This window comes from Magnolia sinica, chromosome 4 (assembly GCF_029962835.1).
Source record: "Magnolia sinica isolate HGM2019 chromosome 4, MsV1, whole genome shotgun sequence".
NCBI lineage: Eukaryota > Viridiplantae > Streptophyta > Magnoliopsida > Magnoliales > Magnoliaceae > Magnolia > Magnolia sinica.
In genome coordinates, this window is record NC_080576.1 from 55,149,461 (window position 1) to 55,176,106 (window position 26,646).

Sequence of the window (26,646 nt, forward strand, 5' to 3'; positions counted from 1 at the left end):
TTGTTTTTTTTTCCTAGAAGCTTCTCTACATCTTGATTTTCTTGAGGAATGATCACATACACCTCAATAGACAGTTAACATCCACACACTATCACTGTGAATGTGGTTATTCCTCTATCGTATTATTATTACTAGACACTTCATCTAAGCCATTCAAAGGCCTGGGCCCCACTGTGAATGTGGTTATTCCTCTATTGTACTATTATTACTAGACACTTCGTGGTATTGACAGATGCATGGATATGAGAGAAGCATATGGTTAAAATTGAAACAACATTCTGTGGAAATCTAATTGCTGCCCAATGCCATTGGCTTCCTTGTTTGGTGTTTTGATCTCATATTGGACCAAGGTATTCTGTGTCAGTAATGGTGGCAGTAATGGTCACGACTATTACCAAAATGGATATTGGCCGTAACGACTATTACGACTCCCGTAACAATTGAATTTTTTTTTTTTCCTGAAAAATTCTGAAAAAATATTTAGAAAATCCAAAATAATGTAAATATTTCAAATATGCATTCATTTTTTTTGTTTTGAATATGTTTATGGTAGCGTAATAGTTCACTCTTTCGTGAGAGTGTTGTATGTAGTTGTCCAGTGAATTCATGGACATGATTATGTGTATCTAATATTTATATATATCACAATCAAGCATTAGAATGAAAAAAGGGCACAAATACCACCTTTTTTTAATTTTTTTTTAAATGGCTCTCAGAGCTTCTACTTACCCAATCCATTCAATCTACGTACAGTTCTAATCCTAAAAACTATAATACAAGTGGCCGAAATCTGCTGTAGAATAATCTAGGAAAGTTTTTGAAATAAAAAAAGTGAAAAATGAGAAAATGAGAAACTGAATTTAAATTGAAAAAGTGATTGTTTTTTACCATTACCTCCACAATGGTCGTTATGCCACATAACGGCTGTTACAACTCCCGTAACGGTTGATTTGGTTCCAAAACAATCAACAATTCCATTTCAGTCTCATATCGCGTAATGGTCATGGCCATTATCTATACAGATTAGTCTTTATACCTGTATCATAACGAATACGGAACATCTTGTATTGGACACATGACACCACTTCTGTGTAGTGTTCATCGGAGTGGGCTACACTAGTTGGGACCGCTATTTGCAAATTGCACAGGTTGGATAATCCAATTGGCCATTTTGTGGGCCTTTTCTGTTTTAATGCTTTGGGCGTTGCCAAGAATCTTTCTGGCAGTACACTTTTGATTTGTTGCTCGTTGTTAACATGTATGAAGTGAATTTTCCAGGATGCAAATCCCAATAAGGGACAGACTAGGTCATGAATTGCTACACGTTGAATTTGAGTGGTGCATCAGAGAAGGAAATGTGTTATCCAGTGCTGTGGTCGAGAATCTGAATAGCTGTGCAGTCCTCTCGGTTTTTGGTTGTATAAGCGGGCCTATGGTTTGGTGATCCAAACTGTTGATATGATGGGCCCATGGTTTGGTGATTGGAACCGTTGATGCTATGGGCGACTCTAGCTTCCCACTTTTGGCTCTTAACCATTGCTGCATTTCTTAACCGTTTATTGTAGACCACCTGATGAAGGGTTGTGATTCTTTCTTGGAGATATGGAGTGCATAGGCATGATGGTGGAGCCCTTAATATCAACTGGTTGGGTCACCAGAATATAGCCTGTAGTACAAACTAAAAACCCAATACTGCACCAACTTTTCCACTGTATGTTGCTAGGATGTCTACCTCATGGATATCAGTGCGCAATGCTTGGGCTAGATTTTCTCATCTCTCCATTGTTCCCTTTGATAATGTTTAGCAAAATGAAGTTATTTTGAAAGAAAATCTGTAGAATGATGCTTAATATATCTGTTTAGTATGATTTTGGCACGTCCTGTCCATAGGAAGCCAATTTTTCCTGCAGTCGGAAGCTGGGTGTGGCCCACTGTGTTGTTTGTGAGAAATCAACTCTGTCCATCTGTTTTGCAAGGCCATGTTAAGACATGAGCGCAAAAATGAGGTAGATCCAAAACCCGAGTGGGTCATACCACAGGAAATAGTGAGGATTGAATGTCCAACACTGAAACATTCGTAGGGCATAGAAGTTTTGGATCAGGCTAATCTTTTGTATGTTCAGTTCATATCAATAGGAATGACCTTATGTTACGTTTGGATGGGATATAAACATCACAGTGGACCCAGGGAGGTTTTAACAATGCATATTTCCATGCCCAATTTTTCCCATTGTGCAACACACTGGGAGTAGGTTTTTTTTTTTTTTTTAATTTTAATTTTATCTGCCTCATTTTTTGGGCTCATTTCCAAACATGAGCCGGTGAAATGGATGGATGGGGTGGGTTTCTCACAAACATCATGGTGCCTCCACCAACCTTCTAACCGCAGTCCATAATAGCCTCATGTCTTCTATGGACCAGTCGATTCATGCATGGTTTGTATGATGCCGAGGCTTCATCTCAAAAAAGTTCAGAAAACTCGCAACGTGAGTCTGGTTCAGTCTCATTAAGGCTGCAAACTGACCCAACCCGAGTTTTGGTCGGGTTGGGACTGGTTATCAGGCTCATCAGGTTGCGTTAGGCTTGGAAAACTCCAACCTGATTTCAAATGAGCTTGGATTAGGGTTTTGAGCAAATATGAATTCAGTGGGGCACTTTGGGTTGGGTCCTCTTGAGTTGGAGTTGGGCACGGGTTGACCCTCAATCCGCTTGAGCTGTAGCCCTTTTAATTTGATGCATGACTGCAAATAGTATTCATTAACCCACATGCAATTTTTATTTTTTTTAAAGGCCACGTACATTCTGTCCTAGGGCTTTTCTTTTTTTTTTTTTTGCCCATATACATGCACAGCACGTGTGAACCATCCACCAATGGACCCCGGATGGTGGAGCTGGTCTGATGTACATGTATGTGCCATGTTGTGGCATTCCTCCTTGGGCAAACCATGGTGGCCCCATCAGCTCGAAGTAGTTATGGACCATCCACACATTTAATTCATGCGAGTAGCATTTAAAGATATCCTGTGAAGGAGATTTGAGGCATGGTCAATCCATGATGGGATGCAACGGAACAATGTTGTCATAACCATTGGTCCAGAGTCGTATGATTCCTCATTCTATCTTGCAATGCCTCGGTCAGAGTAGGGAAGGTATGGTAAGAGTTTTCAGTTAGTGCAAGTGGGGCCAAGATTGTTGTAATTTCTCAACCCAATGGCCCCACCACTAATCTCCCATATATGAAAGTCTTTAAAGGTTCAATTTCTTTGCCAGCAAATAAATGGTTGAAGAAAGAAATTATAGCAGTTGTTTACATTCAACCAAGAAAAAGGCTAAAAGATTCACTGGCTGTCATGTTCCGATCTGGGATCTCCCAAAATTGACCTGACCTGAATCGGCTCGGTTGAATTTCGATCATTTAAGATGGACTCAACCCAGAAAAGTAGTTAGTTACTAGCGTTTTATGTCAAAGGGGAATTGTGAAATCATAGTTAGTTAATTAGACAAAAAGGCGAAAGTTGGAAGGATCATGTAGCCCGTTTGGTGGGACAGTAATCGATGCACATCTGGCATACAGCACGTTGGCGTGAAACAAATAGACGGGCTCACATCGATTGCAAACATTATATGTGTTTATGTCTCTCATCTATCTGCTGAATTGGTAAGAACTTCCCAAGAAATGATGTTGCTATGTCCAGACCCAGGCTCGGCTCACATCGAACAAGGGTCGGTCTGGATATTTTTATAACCCAGACCCAACTAAAAAAATTTGTCCACTGATACTTCTGGAACACTTGAAACAAGTCAACAGTATTAAAATGTACTTATTGCTAAATTGAAAATCAAGCTTCACTGTTTAGGGTGCGTTTGGTTGTACCAAGTATCATGAAATTACATATAATAAGTTAACAACTTGATTATTTAATTTTCCAAACACATACAAGTCTAGCCCATGAATTAAAGGTGACATGTGTTGGTGCTCTGTTTTTTTGGCTGTATGTGTGCCCGTGTGCTAGAATTGAAATTGCAGCTAAATTCAAACCAAACAGCTATGACCCCAAGCACCAAGATAGGTAGACGTAGTATATGACTGAGATATGATGAGATAAGTCGCATATTCAGAGGGTACTGTTTGTCCTCTAATGATGGGTTACACTTGTGCCCTTTATACGGAAGGACTTTTCAATACAGATAAAGTAAAATGAAAAAGGAATTCTTATAGTCGGTCGCAAGGAACAACTGTAAAACAAATTTCCAAGTGAATACTGAATTCAGTGTGCGAAGGTAAGCTCAAATTACATCTAAAACCGCCAGTTACTTGATTAACGCTACGGATAACACTACAGAATGTAAACAACAAATTGAAAGTAAAGAATTACACTAAGAAATGTAATTTATTTGGCAGAAAAGGTAAAGTATTACACTATGGAATGTAAATTGACTAATAATTGAAAGGTAATATTTGGTTTGATTAGGTTGGTATGAGATGAACTTTCTATGTTGAACACCTTTGTTATAAATAACTTTATCTGACCATCTAGATCTTTATCACATTCTGACAATTTTCATAACCATTTACTACTACTTGACTTCCTCTATTTCTCTTTCTGCCATTTGTCCTATAACCACTCCTTCACAATTACTCTTTTATTGAACACATAAATAATAACGTAGCATTGTTTGATATGTTCCAGCTGTTATTACTAAGAAATCTTCTACAAATCTTCAAATACACTATGTAGATCCATACAAATCACATGTATCCTACTCCGATTAGTTCTCATGAGGAATGGCGATAATGGGAATAAACATTCCCACGTCGATTCGCTTTTAGAAAAAGGTGAAAGCGACGTAAGACTCCTCATTAATGCAACATTTATTATCTACACGTGGCAGCAAGCTAATAACCGCTCTCAGCCGATTCATTGTAATACGTCAAGGACGGTCGCCCTTTATTAAAGCAAGAGTCGAACCCCATGCCGACACGTATTCTTACATCGTTTCCCACAAAATTGTAATGATACCCTAATAAATGCTCTTCTACCTCGGCCAATATAAGCGTCGTTTCGAAATCATTTTTATTCTTACACATTCATTCCCTCTTCTTCAAAGTAACTTTGAACTTCAACCTTTCCTCAAGCAATGGTTGCCTTCTCATCTTCTACCTATTATTCTAGCAAAACGATATGGTCACAGTGATGGATGCTCTCGCTGAGAAATGCATCGACAAAATAATCTTCCAATCACCCATCGGAGACTACTATTGTATAGGCCCGGCATTCACTCCTACATGGGCGTTGATGAAGTCAGTATGATGGATGCTTTGTTTCCAATTTGCCCTACGAATCTCTGTTGATCCAGTCAGAAAATCATCATTGATCTTCCTAATGCTTTTAAGAACCCTCGATCATGGCCAAAATCCCTTCTTGAATGGGATGTTTGGTTTTCTCGTGTCTCATCTCAATACGAGACAATATGGAGAGAATCAGGCATTTATGAGTACATCAAGCTTTCCGTCTATGATTATCCTTCATATCCCGCTATCATCGTTGTAGTTTCGACATTCTGGAGCTCTTCTACCGACATATTCTTCTTTGGTTGCGACCCCATGAGCTCGACCATCTTCGACGTTACGGCTTTAACTCAATTTCTTCCTTTTCGTGAAGCCGTTTTTTTAGGTTTCACACAGAAAGAAACCAAGCATTTCTTAAATAAAGCTGGTAAATCTTATTCTCACTTTCTACAGGCTTACCGTAATCACAGTGGACTAGTCGATTACAAGAAACATACTGCTTTTCTTCTGCTTTGGATCTGCCATCACCTACTCTACGTGAATGCCCTACAAGTCACCAATGAATACATTCATCTAGCCGAGGCCCTTGCTCAAAGTCGAAAACTTGCCTTGGCACCTTTTGTAATTAGCCACTTGTATAGGGGTATTTACGAAGTTACCACTAAGGGTCTATTTCTTAGAAGAGGACCGATGTGGCTTCTTCATATGTGGGTCTACAAGTACTTTTATCCTTCCACCATATGTGACCCCATCCACTCTGAAGTTGCTTACTCCTCCTATGGTGAACGCATCATCAATTCCCCTCAATCAATCTAATCATTTTCTGCTTATATGAGCAATTTACATTTTTCTTTGAGTAGAAACAAACGGAATCGGTCGTTCACTCCATTTCGTGATGGACAATACGATCCTAGCTAGTTTATTAGTTGATTCGCACAAGAAAACGACCACAAGGCATCCTAGACACACTTGGCTTGGGAAAGCTACCTCATCAACCGAGACCTTCCCTACAAAGGTATGATCGATTCCGACAAAAATGTTAAGGCTGGGATCGAGCAGTATTGTCCAAATTTACTTGCTCAGTAGTTCGGTTTAGTTCAATCCATCCCGTATCCATTCACCTAGAAAACTTGCAACCAACCCCCCTTTAGTCAGCTGTTGCTGACAATGCCGAACTTTACCAGTCTCTCCATTCTTCTTTTTAAGAAGCTAGCCTGGCTCTTGATCTTCCTTGCTATCTAAATCATCCACAAGCAATATATACTTTCACCATTTAGTGGGAAAACCATTATCAAAAATTGATGAATACATTTCAAGAAGAGATTATAGCTTAACTTTCTTCCAAAATTGAGCTTAAAGGAAAGAAAGGAACCGAATCTTCATCGGCCAGTACACCGAGCTGAAGGACGAATAAGTTGAAGACCAAGTTGGGCGCGACATCCCCTCATATTTCACCAACCAAAACAGTAGTTGCTCCATAGAAGTGTCAAAAGATCGTGGCGAAGATTTCTGTTGCCTCAGCGCCTCCACTAATTCGCCAACTTCCATCAGCTCCAAGGAGAATCCTCGACTTGGGAGCTCCACTTGTTGTACCTCGTCAGCCTCCTGTCCTGATTCTCAAACGTGTCAACCCATCTCCCCAATCAACAATTGTAGATCAACCATTTTCAACTTCATTGAGGCTACGATAGGCATCAGGTACATCCTCGAACGAGGTCATATCTTCTTTTAAAAAATATTTCAAAACTAAGTATTGGCCAAGTCTCTCCATCATCGATTATTCAAAAGAAATCAAGAAAGGCTTGAAACGTCACCAGGAAGCTCATTATAATAAATGTTGGAATAAATGGTGGCAGGATAGGGAACGATTGAATGATCTTAATCTCCCTTTTGATGAAAAATATATTACTCCCTATCATCCCAATCCGCCACTATTTCTCACTTCGAGGCGAGCTCTGGTGATGATTATAAAAAATCCTCAGGTTGTGGATAGAAAATTCATCACCTGCATCACTTGTTCTAATTTAGGTGGAAATTACTTACCTATATATAATTATTCTGAATATTCTTACCTCTCCTGTTGACTGAGTATACATTTCTCTTGTAGTTACTCGAGAATTATCAGGCACTGAAAAACAAGTCATTGTGGCGAAACCGTTGCAACAGCGCCAACCCGCGATCGATGTTCCTGAAATCGTTGATGTCTAGACCATCGATTCTGATAATACGGTCAGTGTTTAGGCCCTTCCTTCCTGCAATTCTCCCGAAATCATGACTCTCGTCAAAGTTTGAGTGCAGGGTCAACCAACCCTCGATGCCTCCTACTGCGGTCGATCGAGGATAAGAAGAAGAAGAAGAAGAAGAAGAACCACCCATCCTTCACTATTCTGGCAATAGATCATCTCCCCAACCAACAATTTCTTCACCCAACGAACAACTTCCTCCCACATTTAAAGAGTTTTCGGCTTGCGAGGGAACTATTGTCGTGGAAGAGGAGATTGTTGTGATTGATGTTCGTGAGCTCGATTCATCCATTACCTACTTTTATACCATCAATAGTGGTCGATGCTCTGACTCTTGTTACTTCTGATGAAAATGTGCTTCTAATAAATGACATTCTCTCTTCTCTCAAATGAGCTCTAGCCAAGGATCTCGTTGTGGCCGAGTGACCATCCCTCTCGACCAGTCTACAAACATCAAAGAAGAATTCCAAATCCTCCCAGAAACAATGCTATCTGGAACCTTAACAGTCGAGATAATCGACAAACTTGACCAATTGGTCGAGTCATATAATGCCTTCTCTTTCTTAGGCCTTGGCCTTATGAACAAATCAACAACCCTCCATGAGTTCTTAAGACTTGTTAAAGAGAAACACAAGCTATACATTGTCGTTGGTCGTCTTGAAGCAGAACATTGTAAGTGCTATGGTTATTTGCTCCTTTGATTGTCAAATTTTGTTGTGCCAAAACCACAGTATGTGTCTTGTGTAGCACGTTGATATATATATATATATATATATATATATATATATATATATATATATATATATATATATATATATATATATATATATATATATGTTCAAGTCAATGTATCACAAGTACAAGGACAATGCTTTAAGTCAAAAACAAAGATCTCCTTTAAGAAATGCAAGATCAAGTACATTGATTCACCTTTAAGCTTCAAAGTTCAATGATTTTAAACTAACATCAAGAGACAAGTCAACTGTTCATACTCAAGACTCAAAGTGAAGCATGATTCAAGTACTATAAAGTCAAGCTTCAAAAGATCTCAAGTACAAGCTTCATGAACTTCTACGATCTTCTATCATCTGAAGAAAAGAAGGTTCCATGTTCATATAATATAGTAAAGGTATGAAAGACCTTAGATTGACCTTAGGGTAGGTCATTTTAAATACATAATTCAAATTAAATTACTTTATAAGTGTTTGGTTTGTTCTTCGACTAAACCTGGACTCTGTTCGACTAATCCTGGACTCTGTTCGACTAGTCCAAGAAATTCCACAACCAGTCCTAAGTTGTTGTAAATTTTCAAAAAATTTTGGTTGAGTACAACCAATCCTGGAGACTGCTTGACCGGTTGTGTGAATAGTGCACAACTCGTTCACGACCAGTCCAGCAGCTACGACTCAAACTCCAGCAACTATTCCTGGCTCCTCACGACTAGTCGTGGAGGCCTCACGACGGGTCGTGAAGTGCCTACGACCAATCGTGGAACGGTTTTATCCGATCGCGCTCAAAATTTCAAAAATTAGTTCGTTCTACAACTAGTCGTAGTGTCCACAAGACCAGTCATAGATGTGATTTCTGCAACTATAAATAGAGCACGATTTTCATAGTTTGAGATCTAATTCAAGTAAAATCAAGGCATCACTCTGAGAGATAAGTTAGTATTCATTTTAAGCTAAATTGTGTTCATTTGATATTCTCTTTTTATTAGCTTTTTATATTTGATTTTGTTTCTGCATTCCAATCTGATTTGAAAGAGGAATTGTGATATTCCACTTCTTAGAATCAAAATCAAATAGAGCTAGCCCAACTTGGTTTAATTTATAATCAATTTAGAATCTAGAACTATTTCATAAGTGAGTATTGGACATTGAACTTCTATTCGAACTTCTACTCCGATTTGGTTCTTCCGGGCGGCAACAAAAGGAGAAATCCAGTATTTTACATTTGTGTAAATCTTTTGTTTTGGTTTCTTTTGAGATTAAGCCAGAAAAATCTCATTATTTTGGTTATCTGAGGAGATCCAGAAAACTCAGAGTGTGGAGTTTTTGAATTGTGTAAGCCCACTTGAAAGACACAATTGTGAGGGTTTTAGGTGAACCCGAGAAAAACATATTTCATAGTGAATACTAATATCCACTATGTGAGGATATTAAGAGTGGAGTAGCAAGTTGTGTGGCTGTTGTTTAACAGTTGGTGTACACACAGGTGAACCACTATAATTCTTTGTGTATTGTGAACGTGTGATTTATTTTCTATATCTTTTATCATTCAATATTGTGGGATGTATGTGTGGATGTGAATGTTGTAATCTTTTACATTTCAAGCATTGTGGGGAATGTTGTAATAGATTAGATTTCGTTTCCTTGTTATTTATTCCTCTGTATTATTTATTCCTCTGTATCTAGTTTGAGTTTTTGATACAAAGACCTTTCTAGGAATCAGGTTGTCCTACCATAAACCTTGGTTTTTGATGTAAGGTTGTCCGTAGAACAACATTTGTATCAATTTCTCAATACTCATACATTTGAGGTTGCTTTACATTTCAGTATTGTGGTTTGTTTAAAGTGTTATCTTTCATTTATTTATTTATAAGGTTATCTTATTGTTTAAATTTCGTTGTTATCAATTTAAATTTGGCATAGTCCTATTCACCCCCCCCCCCCCCCTAAGACATAAGCTCGGCCTTTTCAAACATGCCACGAAAGAATCTCAATTGGCTTCTGCTAGAGATGTTGTCAATAAGCTCTCGACCAGCGCTATCGAGTTAAAATCGTCCGAGGCTAAGCTAGATGAGACGAAGGTCAAAATAGTACCTCTGGATATGAAAGTACCAAATATGAAGAAAAGTTATGCAAAAAAGCACACTAAGCATGGTCGTCGGAAAAGATTGGTCAAGGACTTAACGGTGTCTGCTCAGGCTCAAACAGCAACTATCAATTAGCTCCGTCAAGTTGCCATCAAAGATGAAGTTGCCTTGCACATGATGAGAAGTCGATTAGAGGGAATGGGGTATTGATCCAGCAATTTTCTTCTTTTAAATTGTAGTCCATTTTCTGTAACAAAAAAAACTTATCAATACAATCGATCATCGAACTTCCTTTTTGTTTTCCCATGTCTTGGCTTTTCTTTTCTTTTGTAACTAACTACTTACTTGGCCCCTAAGATTCAAGACATCATGGGCTTATTTCGAATTTAAAGCCTTAACAACTACAAGTCCTGATTGCTTAGAACACGCAACATCTTTCCCACTATAACTGCTCTTAGTCCTGGGTGCTTGAAACACCTACTTAAATTGCTCTGATCCCCACTTGGATTCACACCAACCACGTTTGTATAATCCCACCTTGTTTCCATGGCCTCTAACTCTTCCTCTCTCATTGTCGGTGCTGAGAGCAACCTAAAGGAGATCTTTGACTGATGTTTGGCAAAATTTTGTTAATCTTCATTACTCTTTGATGCAAATTAATTTATTAAGGAGGTTTTAACAACAGCCGAATTGGAGGCAGTGATGGGAGAACTGTTGAGTGAAATATTGCATATTTCTCCCTATTTATACCCTGGTTTAATCAATCTAATTATGCATGTTTTCATATATGAGGTGATTTCGAGAGCTTAAGGTGAAATTGATGTCAAAAGGAATACTTATGCTCAAAAGATTACTAAATGAAGATTTAGAGATTTGGAAGTCATTAATGAAGAATTTACATGCCAAAGATATAAAGAAACTAAGTGAGGAATGAAGAGAATCAAAGATTTGAAGTGAATAAAAAGAAAAGGAATCCTGAAAATTGTCCTAACAAAAACATATTTTTGAAAATTGTCCTGAAAAAATATATTCTAAAACTCCAAGTTTAAAAAATGAAAGTTTTGGAAGTCTATTTTAGGAAACTGCGCAGAGTGCATAAATTTGAGGTGGTTTCTAGATTCTTCCAACTGGGTGTGAAAGTTGGACTTCCATAACTATAAATAGGACTCCCTAGGATGCTTCAAAGCATCTTTTAGAGTTTGGAAAGGTGTCAAGGAGCATAGCACAAGGGTTGAGCAGCCATCAATGAGTTTTTCTTTTTCCCTAGTTTATTTTTTATGCTTTGTTTTAGAGATTTAGTTTCAATCATGTCTATGGTTGGCTAAACCTCTTAACTAGGGCTAAGAGGTGAAGCTTGTAGCGTGTTTAGATGATTATCTTACTTTGATTCTTGTTCTTATTGAACCTTATTGATTTATAGTTTGATATTAAAAAAATATTTTCAGTTTTTTATGATTTATTATGACTCAAATTACAATAGATGCTGTGATGGCTTTGGATCTCTTCTTTTCCTATTTTGAGATTGTGAGATTGGTAAATCCTGTTATTCACTATCGTCTCTTGGGCATGGTAGGGTGATGGAATCCCTTCCAATCATCACAATTATCCTCCATTGAGAATTAGGTTAATGAAAAGTTCAGATTTGATTTAAATTACTTTATCTTCCAATTGGATAGGATAAGACTCCAATTCCAATTGTGTTCCTTGCATCAAGTAAGGTAGCATCTTGATAGATGCAAGTGGATCTTCGGCACCCTAGTTCCCACCTTTAAATTCATAAGTTTTAATCAACATTATTCACCATTACTCTCAATTATTCATATTTCAATTTAGATTTTTTTTCTAATTTTAGTTCTAATTATTTTCATAATACGTACAAGTTTAGTTCCTGTGGATTCGACCTCGGTCTTACCGAGTTATTACTACATCGCGACCCTACACTTAGGGTTGTGAACAAGAACTACTTCAAAAACTGAAGTGCATGTACTCTATCGGGTGTCATTATCTTGAGCTTACTTTTAATTCTGAACAACTAGCTGGATATCTCCACTAACAAGCCTCGGCCAAAGAAGATTATGCAGGGGTAAGTGAAGCTCATGAGCTGGCCTGGCATGAATGATTATATTGGGTTTAGACACAATAGTTCAAACGAACCATACTTCTTTCATTGCAAGCATATCATCTGGACTAATAGAGGAACTCAAGGAATGAGAGCATTACTTTTTTTGCTAAAGACCTAGTCATCTTAGAAGACCTTTCTTTCCTAGATGAATAAATCGCCAACTACCAGATGCGGTCGAAAGATAAGTCTCAATGGAAAAAGAAAAGCCGAGAACAGGGTTTCTTCTAACATCATCTGCATCGACCAACTGCCTCACCTTCTTCCATTCATCATCGAGAAGGGATATGCAATCTCTCCTTGAGAAATTTGGGGAAATGAAAATCAAGATGACCTGAGTCATTCAATCGCTTCATGTTTTTCTTCTTTTTTTTTTTCTTTCTTTCTTTCTTCTCCTTTAATGCAGTTGATGACCAGCAACATCTTTAAATAAATTGTTCTTTTATCAATTTCTTAGATGCATCAAGATCGATATGACATATCATGGAAAGGCATGAGGTGTTTTTTGTTCACAACCCCAAGTGTAGGTTCGCGATGTAGTAATAATCTCAGTGAGACTGAGGTCGAATCCACAAGGACTAATCTTTTACGTTTCTGAAAAGAACTAGAAGAAGATGTAAATCTAAAATCTAGAATAAAGGAAGTAATTGTGAATGTTGTGTAAACTATTGATTAAAAGTGGGAACTAGGGTGCCAAAGATCCACTTGTAGCAATTGAGATGCTACCTTGCTTGATTCAAGAGATCCAACTGGAATCAGAGTCCTATCTTATCCAATTGGAAAGAGAGATGATCAAATCTCTGAACTTCTCATTGATCCAGCCTCAATGGAAGAGGATTATGAGGATTTGGAAGGGATTTCGTCACCCAACCATGCCCAGGAGACGATGGCAAACAACAGGATTTACCAATCCCACAATCTCAATTAAGAAAAGAATATATCTAAAGCTATCACAGATCTATTATAATTTGAGTCATAACAAACCATTGAAAACTGAAAATATTCTTTAAAATCAACTAGAAATCAATGAAGTTCAACATAAACAAGAATCAAAGCAAAGTAAACATCCACATCATACTACAAGCTTCACCTCTTAGCCCTAGCTATAAGGTTTAACCAATCATAGACATGATTGAACTAAGAACTCTTAAACAAAAAAAAAAAATCAACTAAGGAAGAAGAAGAAAAACTCCCAAGCAGCGGTCAACACTTTTGCTCCACTCCTTGAACCCTAAAAGATGCTTTAGAGCATCCTAGGAACTCCTATTTATAGTTGGGGAACTCAAACTTTCGTACCGAGTTGGAAGAATTCGGAAACCACCTTAAATTTATGCAGTCCGCATAGAATTTGCGTAACCTTAGGCTAGCCTAAGCAGAGCTTCAGCTAGCTGACCAACACTCGGGCTAGCTGAACTCCACCAAATTCTAGAAGAACATGTTGCTAGATTTTCAGTCGAATTTTCTCATGTTGGTCGAATTCTTTGGCTGGCCGAACCAAAACTCGGGCTAGCCGACCAACACTTCAAATCTTGGATTCTCTTCATTCCTCAATTGGTTTCCTTAGATCTTCGGTGTTTCAACTAGAAATGAAAAGTATTTAATTTGAGAATTATCTAACTTAATAATAATAAAGAAAATAGATGAAGAGAATAATCATTATATTTTATTCATTCTGAATTCGTTTACATCCTTTTTATCCTTTGATTCTAAGATAAAGTCTTTATGATAAAAATACAATTATTGAATGAATTTAATATTGATTTCGGCAGCATTTCGGTTCATATCCTTCGAGTCTTCATGAGAGAAGAGTTGTGTGGATCTTCTTTCATACATGTCTTCAATATTATAAGCGAATATTGAAATGCCTTAGGGAAAACCCCGAAAAATAATGTACTTTCTCCGCTATAGAACTGCTCATTTTCCTTCATCAAAGTTCCTTTATTCGATATGATAGGCAATATTTGATCTTATGCATTTATACATAGCTTGACTTGTTCTTCTTCTTTCACCAATTGTGGGCATGATGCCCCCAGTATTCTCCATCGATCGATGAATTCTTTGATTGGTTCGTCTTGTCTTTGGCAAATAGAAGTTAAGGCGTTTGGACTGATTTCTTCAGTAGATGACCTAGGAAGCTGTGAATAATAATAATGAATATTTCTAATGAAACTTACTGTAGGAGATATAGAAAATGGTGGTTTTCTTGTCATAACAAGTTTCCCCTTGTCATTCCATATCTTTGTCGGATCCCTTACAGACATTACATTTACAGTCACTTTTCTTTCTCATTTTTCATCCCTTTTTATTACTATTTCACCTTGGTTTATCATTTTCTGATAAATATCTTTCAACGTGAAGCAATCTTCTGTAAGATGTCCCAAGAAACGATGATAACGACAATAATTCTTTACCTTCGTCATCTCAACTTCTTCTGGATATTTGGGCTGAGGTAACTTGATAGTTCCAGCAGTTAATAGTTGCTTTATCATCAACAAAATATATTCTTTCTCAAAACATATCCTTTATGAGAGTCATATAGTCGAGATCGTTTATCATTTACACGCCCTTTGTAACGATCTGAATCTTCTTTTCTTCTCGTTTCTCGCTTGTTGCGAAAGGTGTCTCTTTTCTTTTCTCGATCAATGACATTTTACATTGATCTATTTGACACTCTTCTTTCTGTTTTATTTTGAAATACTAGCATTTTCCTGGCCATCAGATCTAATGCCTGTGCTTTTGTAGCCATGTCGCAGAAGGTTCTTATGTCAACACTGGTGAGGCCGAATGCAATTCCAGTCTCCATAGAATTTAAGCACATCTTTACTTGTTCTTTTTCTTTAGGTAGTCTGCATGAAGCCCCTAGAGTCTTCCATCCGTCTATAAATTTTTCAATAGGCTCACCTTCTCTCTGTCGTACGAAAGCCAGTTCTGTAATACTGACATCTCAGCCTGATGAGAAAAAGTTTGACATAACAGCGTCGTGCATCTGCTCCCAAGTTCGTATTGACTCTGGTGCCAGATTGGAATACCATCAGAATACTTTTCCTTTTAAATAGGAACCAAACAACCGCAAAGCAGTATTGTGAGACAGAGGAGAAATTACCCATCACCGTGATGAAGTGCATAAGGTGCTCCTTTGGAGATCCGTCCCCATTAAATTTCTGGAAGTCGGGGTATTTGAAATTTACCAGGAATGGTATATCTTTAACTTCCGTCGGATATGACATTCTATAATGAAACCTCCCGGTATGTTCTCGTTCTCTGACTATCTCTGTAACCACTTGTCACATTTCCTCTTGGGTTATCGCTCTTATAGTAGGGCTGGAGCCGTGTCATCCTGTTCTCGAAGGCTGCGAACCTTAAGGCCGTTGTTCATTTCCATTTATTGTAGCCATCATTGGTGGAGCTACAACTTGAGCTACATTGTGAGTAAGAGTGGCCAAGGCTTCTCGAAGACTCTGACATTCTTCCATTAGCGTCCTTTGAGTTTGTGCCATTTCGACCATGCGCTCATCAACATTTGGTGGCGGACCCTGACTGGTTCCTACCATATATATGGTGGCGTCTCCACTCCCTGATGAAGCTGTCATTGGGGTGGGATATAAGCGCATCAGAGTGATAAGGCTTGATAAGAAAGGATTTTTGTTAAGTTCCCTTGTATTTTCACAAGATTCAACTGATTATGATGTAACTAGTAGAGGCGTAACTTGCGGAGATACAGAGGATGAAGAGTCTTCTATAGGCGATTTACCCTTTTCTTTCTTGTCGATCGGATGTTCACGACGGGTAAGGTTGGAAAATCTTACGATGTTAGGGAATAGGGAGATCTCCCCGGGTAAAGTGCTGGAGGAGCAAGCACAGGATTCTTTCTAGCTACGTTTCTCGTCACTGGACCTCTGATCATTTGTGGGGGGGAGTCAATTTGGTGGCTGCATGAGATTGGGCCTTCGACCTCCGATTGGAAACGATGATCCATTCGTCTCCTCTATCTTGTGTGAGTGGTGATACAAATATCACTCCGATGACAGCTCACAAAGTGTTGCTTTTAGTCAACGTTGACATCTTTGGGATCAGCTGATTCTTCGAACCCGGAGATTGATTACGAGCATACTTCACTACAAATCCAATTGAAGTGAAGTAGAAAATTGTTTTGCTTGAAGTGATTACCATTGGTTGCAGCCTGAACGTATGTATTGTATGGTAATTCTGTCAGAGAACACAAAACGATATCAATTAGTATTTAATTGAAGGTACACTTTACCTTGGAGATGAAAGGGAGGATGTTCCCATTGAGAGTCACCATTTTGGCATCTATATGACACCAAACTATTATGGCATTCTTTAAATTGTTTCTAAGTTAATATCAAGTAAGATAATAATTCCCCAACAAAGTCGTCATTTTGTTTCGATAAGAAACGAATAGTATCAGATTTTGAAATTATCTCATTTAATAGTAACAAAGAAAAAATGAAGAGAATAATCATCACATTTTATTCATTTTGAATTCGTTTACATCTTTCTTATCCTTCGATTTTAAAATAAAGTATTTATGATTAAAAATACAAGTATTGAATCAGTTTAATATCAATTTCGGCAGCATTTCGACTCATATCATTCAAGTCTTCATGAGAAAAGAGTTATGCGGATCTTCTTTCATACATATGCCTTCATTAATATTATGAAGGAATGTTGAAATGTCCTGGAAAAACTCCAAAAATATAATATAATATACATGCTACCCCTTAAGTCATTCGCGCAACTCCATGTTGAGTTGTGCAGTTCGAGGAGTTGCATGGGCCCACGCAACTCGATGTGAGTTGCGCAGTTCTGCCTTGCTCTCTCATTCTCCTCTCTTCAATACTTGTCAGAGGTATCAATCTTCTATAAAATCCAATCCCTCAAATGAAGGGGAGGGGGTATTATAGGCTTTCACACGTGTAACCTCGAATCTTGTGCCATGGGGCTCATTTTGCATTATTGTGCATTTCAATACGAATATCTCAATGATAAGTTGTGCGGACCCGCACAATTATGACGAATTGTGCGGTCTCGCGCAACTCTAAATACCCGCGCAACTCTATTGCCTCCGCGCAACTTATGCTCCTGCGCAACTTTGTGAATCCGTCATATTTGTTCTTCAATTTCTTTGTTTGCTTATAATTACTTCAATTTTTTATGCTCCAACACTAGCCTCTCGCTCTAGTCGTCTGAGTTCCATAAGAGGCGGAACATTTCGCATCTCTTGAACTGGGACCGGTGGTGGATTCCTTTGTGGAGGCGACATGGATGGCAGTGGAGCTGCGTTGCCAATAGAACTTCCTTTGGCATTATATTGCATCATCGATGGCATTCGCTTAGCCATCATAGCCATTAATCGATGTATGGCCTCAGCCCCGTTGGCCATGTATCTATTAGTGTTTTCAGTTTGAATACAGAATTGTTCGACTTAGGCTCTTCCATATTCTTATACATGCTGAATACTTAGCTGTACATCTTGAAGAACAATCACTATCTTGTCTGGAGGAACAATCTGAAAGGTTTAAGGCTCCTTCCTGGTCCCTGGTACCAAGCGTTGGGCTATTGTTTAGATTCAACGCTTTAGGAGCTGCTTGAATTGGCACGTCCTTGACCAGAGGTCATGTGGTCAATGCATAGGGATCAATCCCAATAATCCGAGTTCTTATTATATTCATACTTGGCAATATTATGCTAGTAAATTAGAGACGAGGTCCCACCGGGCGTGCCAAAAACTGTTGGTGCTCTGTTTTCTGTTGTATATGTGTGGGCATGCCATATTGAAATTGCGGCTCAATTCAAAGCGAACGGATATGACCCTAAGCGCCAAGATAGGTAGACACGTGGTGTATGACCGAAATTTGATAAGATCGGTCGCCTATTCAGTCACTTGTTCTGTGTGTAAACATGATTAGGAAATATTTAGAGGGTATGGTTCATCCTCAATGATGGGTTACACCTTTGTCTTCCATATGAAAGGATTTTTCAATATAGATAAGTAAAATGAGAAAATGGATTCTTACAGTCGGTCATGAGGAACAATTATAAAATACCTTTTCGAGTGAAGAACTGAATTCAGCGTGCGAGCGTAGACTCAAATTACAGCTAAAACTACTAGTTAATTGATTAACACTATGGATTACTACAATAGGATGAAAGTAAAGAATTACACTAAGGAATGTAATTTTCTTGGCATGAAAGGTAAATTATTAAATTATGCAATGTAAATTGACTGGTAATTAAAAGGATAATTGAAATGTAATGTTTGGTTTGATTGGGTTGATATTAGACGAACATTTTATGTTGAATTCTTTGCTATTTATAGCTTTTATCCAACTATCTACATCTTTCTCACGTTTTGTTGCCATAACCGCTTACCACTACTTGAATTCGTTTGTTTCTCCTTTTGCCATCTGTCTTGTGATGACTCCTTCATGGTTGCTCTTCCATAAGTGACTTAAACAATGACATGACATTATTCGATACGTTCCAACAATTATTACCAAGAAATCTTCTACAAATTTTCAAATACACCATGCAGATCCATACAAATTACACGTATCCTGCTCCGATTGGTTCTACTCCGAATGGTTCTCATGAGGAATGACTATAATGGAGGTGAACAACATGGTCTCAACCTGGCTATGAATACCATATGGTTAATAAATTTGGTGGCTTGAATCTACTTGTCCAAGTGGGTTCGACTTGTGGGGTTGAACAGGTGATTTGACTCGGCTACCATCCGAAATTCCAAATTCTCAGTGCACCAACGTTACATACGTCAAGCTGGCTGGGCCAACCAGACAAGATGTGAGTTCATGTCCATCTCATTCGATTAGTTGGCCCTAGCAACCTCAATGGTCGGCCCAAACCTGCTCTAAAAACTCTGGCGGGCCTGGTCTGCTGGGTCAGTGAGCACAATGACCACGTTAGCTCATTAGGTAGGTCACACATGCATGTGGAATATGGAGTGGGTCATTTTCTTATGTCGAGAAATAATACAGAAAAAATGTTTTTTGTAAAGTAGGTAAACAGAAAAATAGAAATTAGGACAGGCGGAAGCATGTATGAGAACGTTGTTATAAAAGCGTTATTTGCCCCTATTCAAATAGATTGAGTATGCTGAAAGGTTTCAGGCAAATTACTTCTAGGATATGACGAGCCTGGTGTGGATATGTGTTCAGCAAGTAAGAGGATCCACCAATGGAACTTTTGTACACAAATGTCTGGCAAAAATAAGAAAAGGAAGAATCCCAAAATAAGAGAAAAAGAAAGATGTTTTAGACCACCACACTGGTCTGTTCTTCAGCTAATGGTTCAAATGAACCGTTCTAGACCACAACGTTGGTCTGTTCTTTAGGTAATGCTTCGGATGAAACCTTGCTGTCTTGCTGGAGTATCTTGTTTGTAAGAAAGGATTTTCGTATGAGTGTGCTTGGAGTGTGTTTTTGTGATGAATTGTAAACCCATCTAGTCTCTGTATATATAGGCTAGGATTGCTGGCAATTTTAGTCCAAGGCCTTAAAACCATGCATGCGAGTGCAAAGCACGCCACTAGCACCTCTACAACCACACTGCCACACCGCCTCACATGCCCTCGCACTTAGCCCGTGACTGAGCCCAAGCGCACGTGAAACACGCAAGTCCAATACTCTTCTGTTTAAGTGAGTAAACATTGTAATACTCCACCTTTCTCATATAACCACAACTTTTTTTCATCTTTTCCAATGTGGGACTATTCTTAAAACACTAAAAAAGTGAATTTTTGCAAAAAACAACTTTTTATAATATATAATAATTTTTTATTTTAAAAATATATTTAAAATTAATATTTTACAACATCTTAGTCGCTATTTTCCTTTACGAATATGGTCCACCTGATGAGCGGGCCAACCACATTATACCAATGCTCTTTTAATTGAAAAAATAACCGCAAGGTGTCTAATGCATGACAGTTGGCATGTGTGCCACGATAGCCGCGTGTGAGCCCATGTTGTTGTTAATCCACATCCATTTTTTCAGATATTATTCCAAACCTTAAGAAATACACCACTTGAAGAAGTGGTTAATGACCATTAAAAGATTATTTAGGCCATGGAAGTTTTGGATCAATCTAATATTTGTATTTTCCCTTCATTTTTACCTCATCAACTGGTTGGATGTTAAATAAACATTAAGGATCTGCTTATGGTGTGCCCTGGGAAGTTTTCAATGGTGGGCATTCAATCACCACTTTATCCGTGGTGTGGTCCACATGAGATTTCAATCAACTTAATATTGGAGACCACATCCAAAAATGGGCTGGAAAAACAGATGGACGGTGTGGATATACAATCACCACAGTTAGGGTAGAAATCGGATTGCCTGCTGAGTTACTCAGTAGGCTATATTATCGTAATGAGCCATACCATGAATGCATGTGGTTTATCCACTCCGTCCATCCATTTTTCCGGATCAATTCAGGGGTTGAGCCCAAAATTGAAGCACATGCAAAGCTCAAGTGGACCATACGAAGGAAGCGGTGAAAGTATTGATTTCCACCATTGAAACCTTTCTAAGGCCTCTAGTGATGTTTTTTTGTCATCCAATTTGTTCATAAGATCACATAGAGATGAAGTAAAAACATAAATATCATCTTGATCTAAAACTTCTTTAGCCCTAGAAAACTTATCGACAGTAGACATTCAATTAACACTGTTTGGATGGTGTGGTTCACTTGAGCTTTTTATATGTTTTATTTTTGAGCTAAAGACCTAAACTTATCTGGTAAAATGATAAATGGAGTGGACAAAATGTATGAATTACTGTGGGCTCCACAGAGTTTACACAAGACGAGTTACTCACTCAGTAAGCATCCTGCTTCCGCAACCGTGTTCTAATGGTAAGGAAATCCAGACTGTCCAAATCACTAATGATATTAACCATCCCATCTTTTCCATCGAATTTGGACCACTCAATATTTTACTTGTAACCATCCATTATACACCATCAATTAGATGGTTATGATGGCTCAATCAGTCTGATTTTAGAGAGATGCTCCACTAATGATGGGACCCATAACTTGGATGCTCTAGATAGCTGTACGACATCCCACACATGGAAGCGGATTGGCTTTTGTACCACACACCACTGACCTGGCTGGTGTGTTGACATCATCAAGTTCTATAGGTCCCATCACGAGTTATGTGTTATATCCAAACGGTTCTTTCATTTGGCCAGCTCATCCTTAGTCTTGAGCTTAAAAATAAGACTGATCCAAAGATCAAGTTGACCACACAACAAAAGGCAGAGGGGATTGAATGTCTACCATCCAAACCCTTAATATAATATTTGTTTTTCCTCTTCATCTCGCTCTCTTGACCTTATGACCAGATTGGATGGAAAATAAACATTATGGTGAGAATTATTGTCTTATTTGTAGTGTGGTCCAGTTGAGATTTGGATATGATTAATTTTTGGATCATGGTTTAAAATAATCTCTTTGAATGGATGAACGGGTGTGGATACAATAAATATATTGTTATGGGACCTAGGTAACTTTGATATCCATTTGTACTGTTCGCAAAACGCGGAGCTCAAGGAGCGTCAGTAATCCTCTTTGCATGACACGTGCCCACACCAACTAGGTCAGTGGTGTGTGGTACATCGGCCAATTCACTTCCCCCACACATGAGCCTACATGACTCGAGTTAGCTCAGTCAACTCACTCGACTTGACTCGCCACTTGACTCGCCTCGAGTAGAAATTGGATTTGGACCAAGTTGACTTGGTTTTTGGAGTTCGAAAAAATTTGAGCTAAGTTCTAGTTTGCCCGCGCTTGACTTAATTTGGCGCAAACCTCAACTTGAATCGACTTGGATTGAATCAGCTGAGTGACTTGGTTATTTTTATCTTAAAGTTACTCGCCAAGTATTTGATGAAGTGATTAAACGGAGTGTTGTTTCACGTGGTACATTTTTCACAAAATCGGTTGGTGGCGAGGAAGGAATAGATACGAAACAAATCACTATATATTTAAAAAAAATTACATTTTAGAACTAGCCTTATATCTTGTTTTTATGCTACTCATTGAGTTTTTAATGAAATAACTGTAAAGCGTCGTTATTGTTTTGCATTTTGTGAGAGATTGAAGATGCATTGTAAGTGTTTGAGAAAATGTCGCACAAGCTTGAACTAGCCCGAGTTGCTGACTGAGCTAAGTCGAGTTGAACAGCCAGGCTCGATAACTGAGCCGGGTTGAGTTTGAGTTGGGGTTAGCTGCTGGCCGAGCTGAACTAAGCTGTGCCAAGCTCGACTCGTGCACAGCCCCTGGCATGAGTAGGATGAGTCCCGGACGTTTTTATAAACCGTGCAAAACTAACACGGGAATCTGTCCGTCCATACAAAAGTAGGGAGAGGAGCCAAAACAGAACATTTCTTTGCCAGCATGATAGAAGAAGCGATGGAAATCTACGGAGAGCAGAAACTCCAAAGAAAGCACTCCATCTATCATTCTCTGGTTCTCTCTCTCTCTCTCTCTCTCTCTCTCTCTCTCTCTCTCTCTCTCCATCAGTGGCAGATCTCGTAATTTTCTTCACTTCCTCTTTTGGAGCCAAGAAAAGAGAGGGAGATTTCCATGCAGCTTTTCAAGCCTCTCCCTCTCTCTCACTTTTTTTTTTTATTTTATTTTATAATTTTTTTTATTTTAATATATATTAAATTCTGGGTAAATTTTCTCAGGACGAGAAGTTCGAGATTCGGACAGAGAGGTACAAAGGGCAGCAATACAGTCAGATTTACTTTGCTCGCCTCCACAATATGAGAAATCTCCTCTATGCTCTCATCCCCAAATGGAAGCCCCATTTGCCCGGTTCGATTAGTTTCTTCTGTTCCTCAATTTCCTTTTTTTTTTTTTTTTTGTTCAATTTGGTTGGATGGGTTTTGGGATCATACTGGGGGCTGTTACATTATTGGAAACCTTTTTTTTTTTTTTTTCCGTCGAATTTTTGAGGTTTAGGGTGCAAGTGCAACGAAATGCACCCCTAGACATTAGACTTGGAAGGGGATTTCTTGTTGATTTCTTTTCTCATAGCGTGCTGCCAATTGGAGGGTTAGGATTGTCTGATCTGTGTGGTTTTTGGGCCATGTTGCATCCTAAGCTCACTAAATGAGTGGTAATGTGACTCAAATGCCGGATTGATTCAAAATCTCGATTTTCACAATCCTGATTCTCTGATCCTGAACCACAGTACAGTTTTGAATCAGAGATTTGGAAAGAAAAATCCCAATTTGAAGGGCATTCTTGATTCTTCACCAAAAAAAAGAAAAATAAAAAGGAACAGAACTAAGAGAGGATAAAGTAGATCTAGAAAAAACGTGCTAGCAACAAGGGGCTTATTTATGGCTGAAAACAAATAACTAAATCCTAAGGTAATGTGAAAGGTCCAAAATGCCCTTAAGTGCTCTTCCTTAATCGGGCTGGTCCAAAATGGAATCCGTTACTTGGGTTGGGAACCGGTTCTCACATTGGCGCCTAGTGGAGTTATACTTCCTGAACATATCAACATGCTTATAGTGACTGGGAGTGGAAAAGAGTTGCATGGACTGTTTTTACAAGTGTGTTTTTGAGCTTATATTGCTTTCATCCGGTGCCTCAACAGGGAAGATCCAGCATCTGAAGTAAATAGAGGAGGTTTGCTATGGTTGTTATTGAAGATGGTGGTTCTCTCTAGTATTACCTGGACAAGGGGCACAAGTGCCAAGTGTTAAAGTGTCCATCACAGCTACATAACTATACATGAGGACACCACTGTATACTATAATAAATTACTAAATAAAATAAAGAGAATAATTGTTTTTTGGCTAGTTCACTCCTCTGTAGCATTCACACAAATGTGGCACAATTTAGGGCAATTGGAACCTTTGATATGGGGATCATCGTGCGTAGGGACTATAGGTAAAATATAATAGGATTGGATTATCTTAGATGTCATTGAAGGACCTGCTAGTGGATAGTTAAGGAAAAGATTTAGGGAAAAAAAGAGTGATCTGCATTCAATGGGTGCAAATTGCATTGATTGGATTTCTACGTTTTTCATCTCATTTGATGTTTGAGATATGATCAGTTCTGATCAAGGTATTCAATAATTGTTACAGCCACTGTCATTACCATTATGATACAGGCAGTAGCAACTGTTATGATCATTCTTTTTGTGTCTAAACTATATTGGCCACATAATGGCCGTTATGAGCCTTTTGCATAATGGCCGTTACGGGCTGTAACGTGTAATGGTTCTCACCATTACTGTTTCATAACCATTTTTGAATACCTCGGTTATGATTGCTCTAGATGTGTTCCACATGTACAGTGTGGAGGCTAGAGAAAAGATGAAAAGTGAGCCTCCATCTCCGAAGACGCTCACAAGCATCCCTACCTAATGAAGCAGTCAAAGATGGAATTCAAATTATTATGAAAAATGCATCAATTTGACAAACAATTTCCACCTTAGATGCCTTGGGCCGTTGTCAATCATTCATTAATCGCTCCAATGACACCAGTAAGCAATGGAAAATAGAAAATTGGGAATAAGTATGTGGAGTCTCACCACAAAGAGGAACTATAACATTCTCATTCTCAGGGTTTTAGAGGACTCGCTTCTAAAGATGTTTCATTGCATTTCAATTTTTTTGGGAACAATTTCGTTGTTCATTAATTCAAAAAAGAAGAAAAATATCAAATAATTTCTTTATTCTGAAGTCCATAAGTATGACTCTATATTGCCATGTATATAGTGGTGATATCATGATACGAATCCTTGAAGTAAAAGCGACCAATATTAAACCCTATTTGTCTACATAACCTTTCATAAATAAAAGTTAACCAATCCTATAAAAGCTTTCAATAAGATAAGGAAAGTCCAAAAGAGGAAATCTTAAAAAAGGAGTTCAACTAGCATTCAAATTCCCATGTATGCTGCATTTTTTTGAACAGTTCCCATCTATACTATACTGCATTGGCTTCTAGGGTTGTATAAAAGCGCATTTTCTTACATATGCCATTTGTATATTGCTCCTAAGAAACTGCCGGTTGGCTTGTGGACCTCCACCCTCCAGTCGGTCCATCATTTGAGCCATCTGATCGATCCCTTGGGTTCTAAAGACTAACCAGACCACAAATAATGGCCTGATCTTCCTCAAGCAGCAGTGGGGGTCCACTAGTGGATTTAAATTGATGATCCAACTTTGTCCTGCGTCAATATTCACCCTGGTTTTGAGGAACTCGCCCATGAGTTGGTGCTTGACAATCTCCACATATTGCCTTTGTCATGCTCCTCCATTGGCTTTGGTAGGAGCTGATGATGTGGACTCCCATGTTTGTAAGAACTTCATATGTTGGCGTTGTACTATTGTAGAGTAAGCCACTTGCTCTTTTATCTTTGTTTTGCCCTTGTCCTCCATGGTGGCTTCCATTTTTTGTTGTAGTGGATTTGCTCGTCTTGAATGTTGGACTGGAGATTGCGTCTCGTTTCTCTCTCTCTTGTTCTGCTTCTTGAATGTTCAAAGTGAGAACAAGAGTGGATGAATGATGCCCTGGGCGCTTCTCCTCTGAATTCTTCGTTTTGGCAATTGGACTGTACTTTGATTCACCAGTAGGTTCCTTCATCGATCCATCAATGGTTTCTCGCATAGATTCTTTATCTCTTGATGATTCTTTTTGGTTTGTCCGTGGATTTCCCATGTTCCTTTTCTCATAGAGGCTTCAAGGACATAAATCCGTAGGCATGGCTTCGTGATGAATCTTTCCTTCCTTTCGTGAATAAGTGTTCTGCTTTGCATCATGGATAGGTTGTCTATCCTGCATCCATGGTCTTCCAACAAGCAGATGACACTAGTCCATAGGTGTAACCTTGCATTGCACATCTTTCGAATACGTCACTCCAAATGAATATGTTAATAGGTATCATCGAATTGGATGTACACCACACTCATGAGAAAACCCAAAATTTAAAGATACCATTATTTCTATCAGTCACCATTCTTTGTTTTCTTCAATGTATCTTACTTGTAGTCATGGATATATTTCTTCACTACCTCGTTTTGTCCTTTACCTGTTATCTTTTTTTTTTTTTTTCCCCTCTCTAAAAGGCTGTAATTTTATTCAGAAAAAGGCCAAGGCCTTACAAGA

The 26,646-nt window shown here is 38.5% G+C and overlaps 1 protein-coding gene across 2 annotated transcripts in view; it reads left to right on the forward strand.

The window, feature by feature from the left end:
• Positions 1–22,820: 22,820 nt before the first annotated feature.
• LOC131243128 (DNA polymerase delta small subunit) overlaps positions 22,821–26,646 on the forward strand; it is a 50,925-nt gene continuing 47,099 nt past the window's right edge. For both annotated transcript variants that reach the window (XM_058242242.1, XM_058242243.1), the window contains exons 1-2: positions 22,821–22,980; positions 23,202–23,331. In XM_058242242.1, the coding sequence (XP_058098225.1) occupies positions 22,909–22,980; positions 23,202–23,331 (202 nt within the window). In that variant the 5' untranslated portion in view covers positions 22,821–22,908. The remainder of the gene's footprint in view (positions 22,981–23,201; positions 23,332–26,646) is intronic.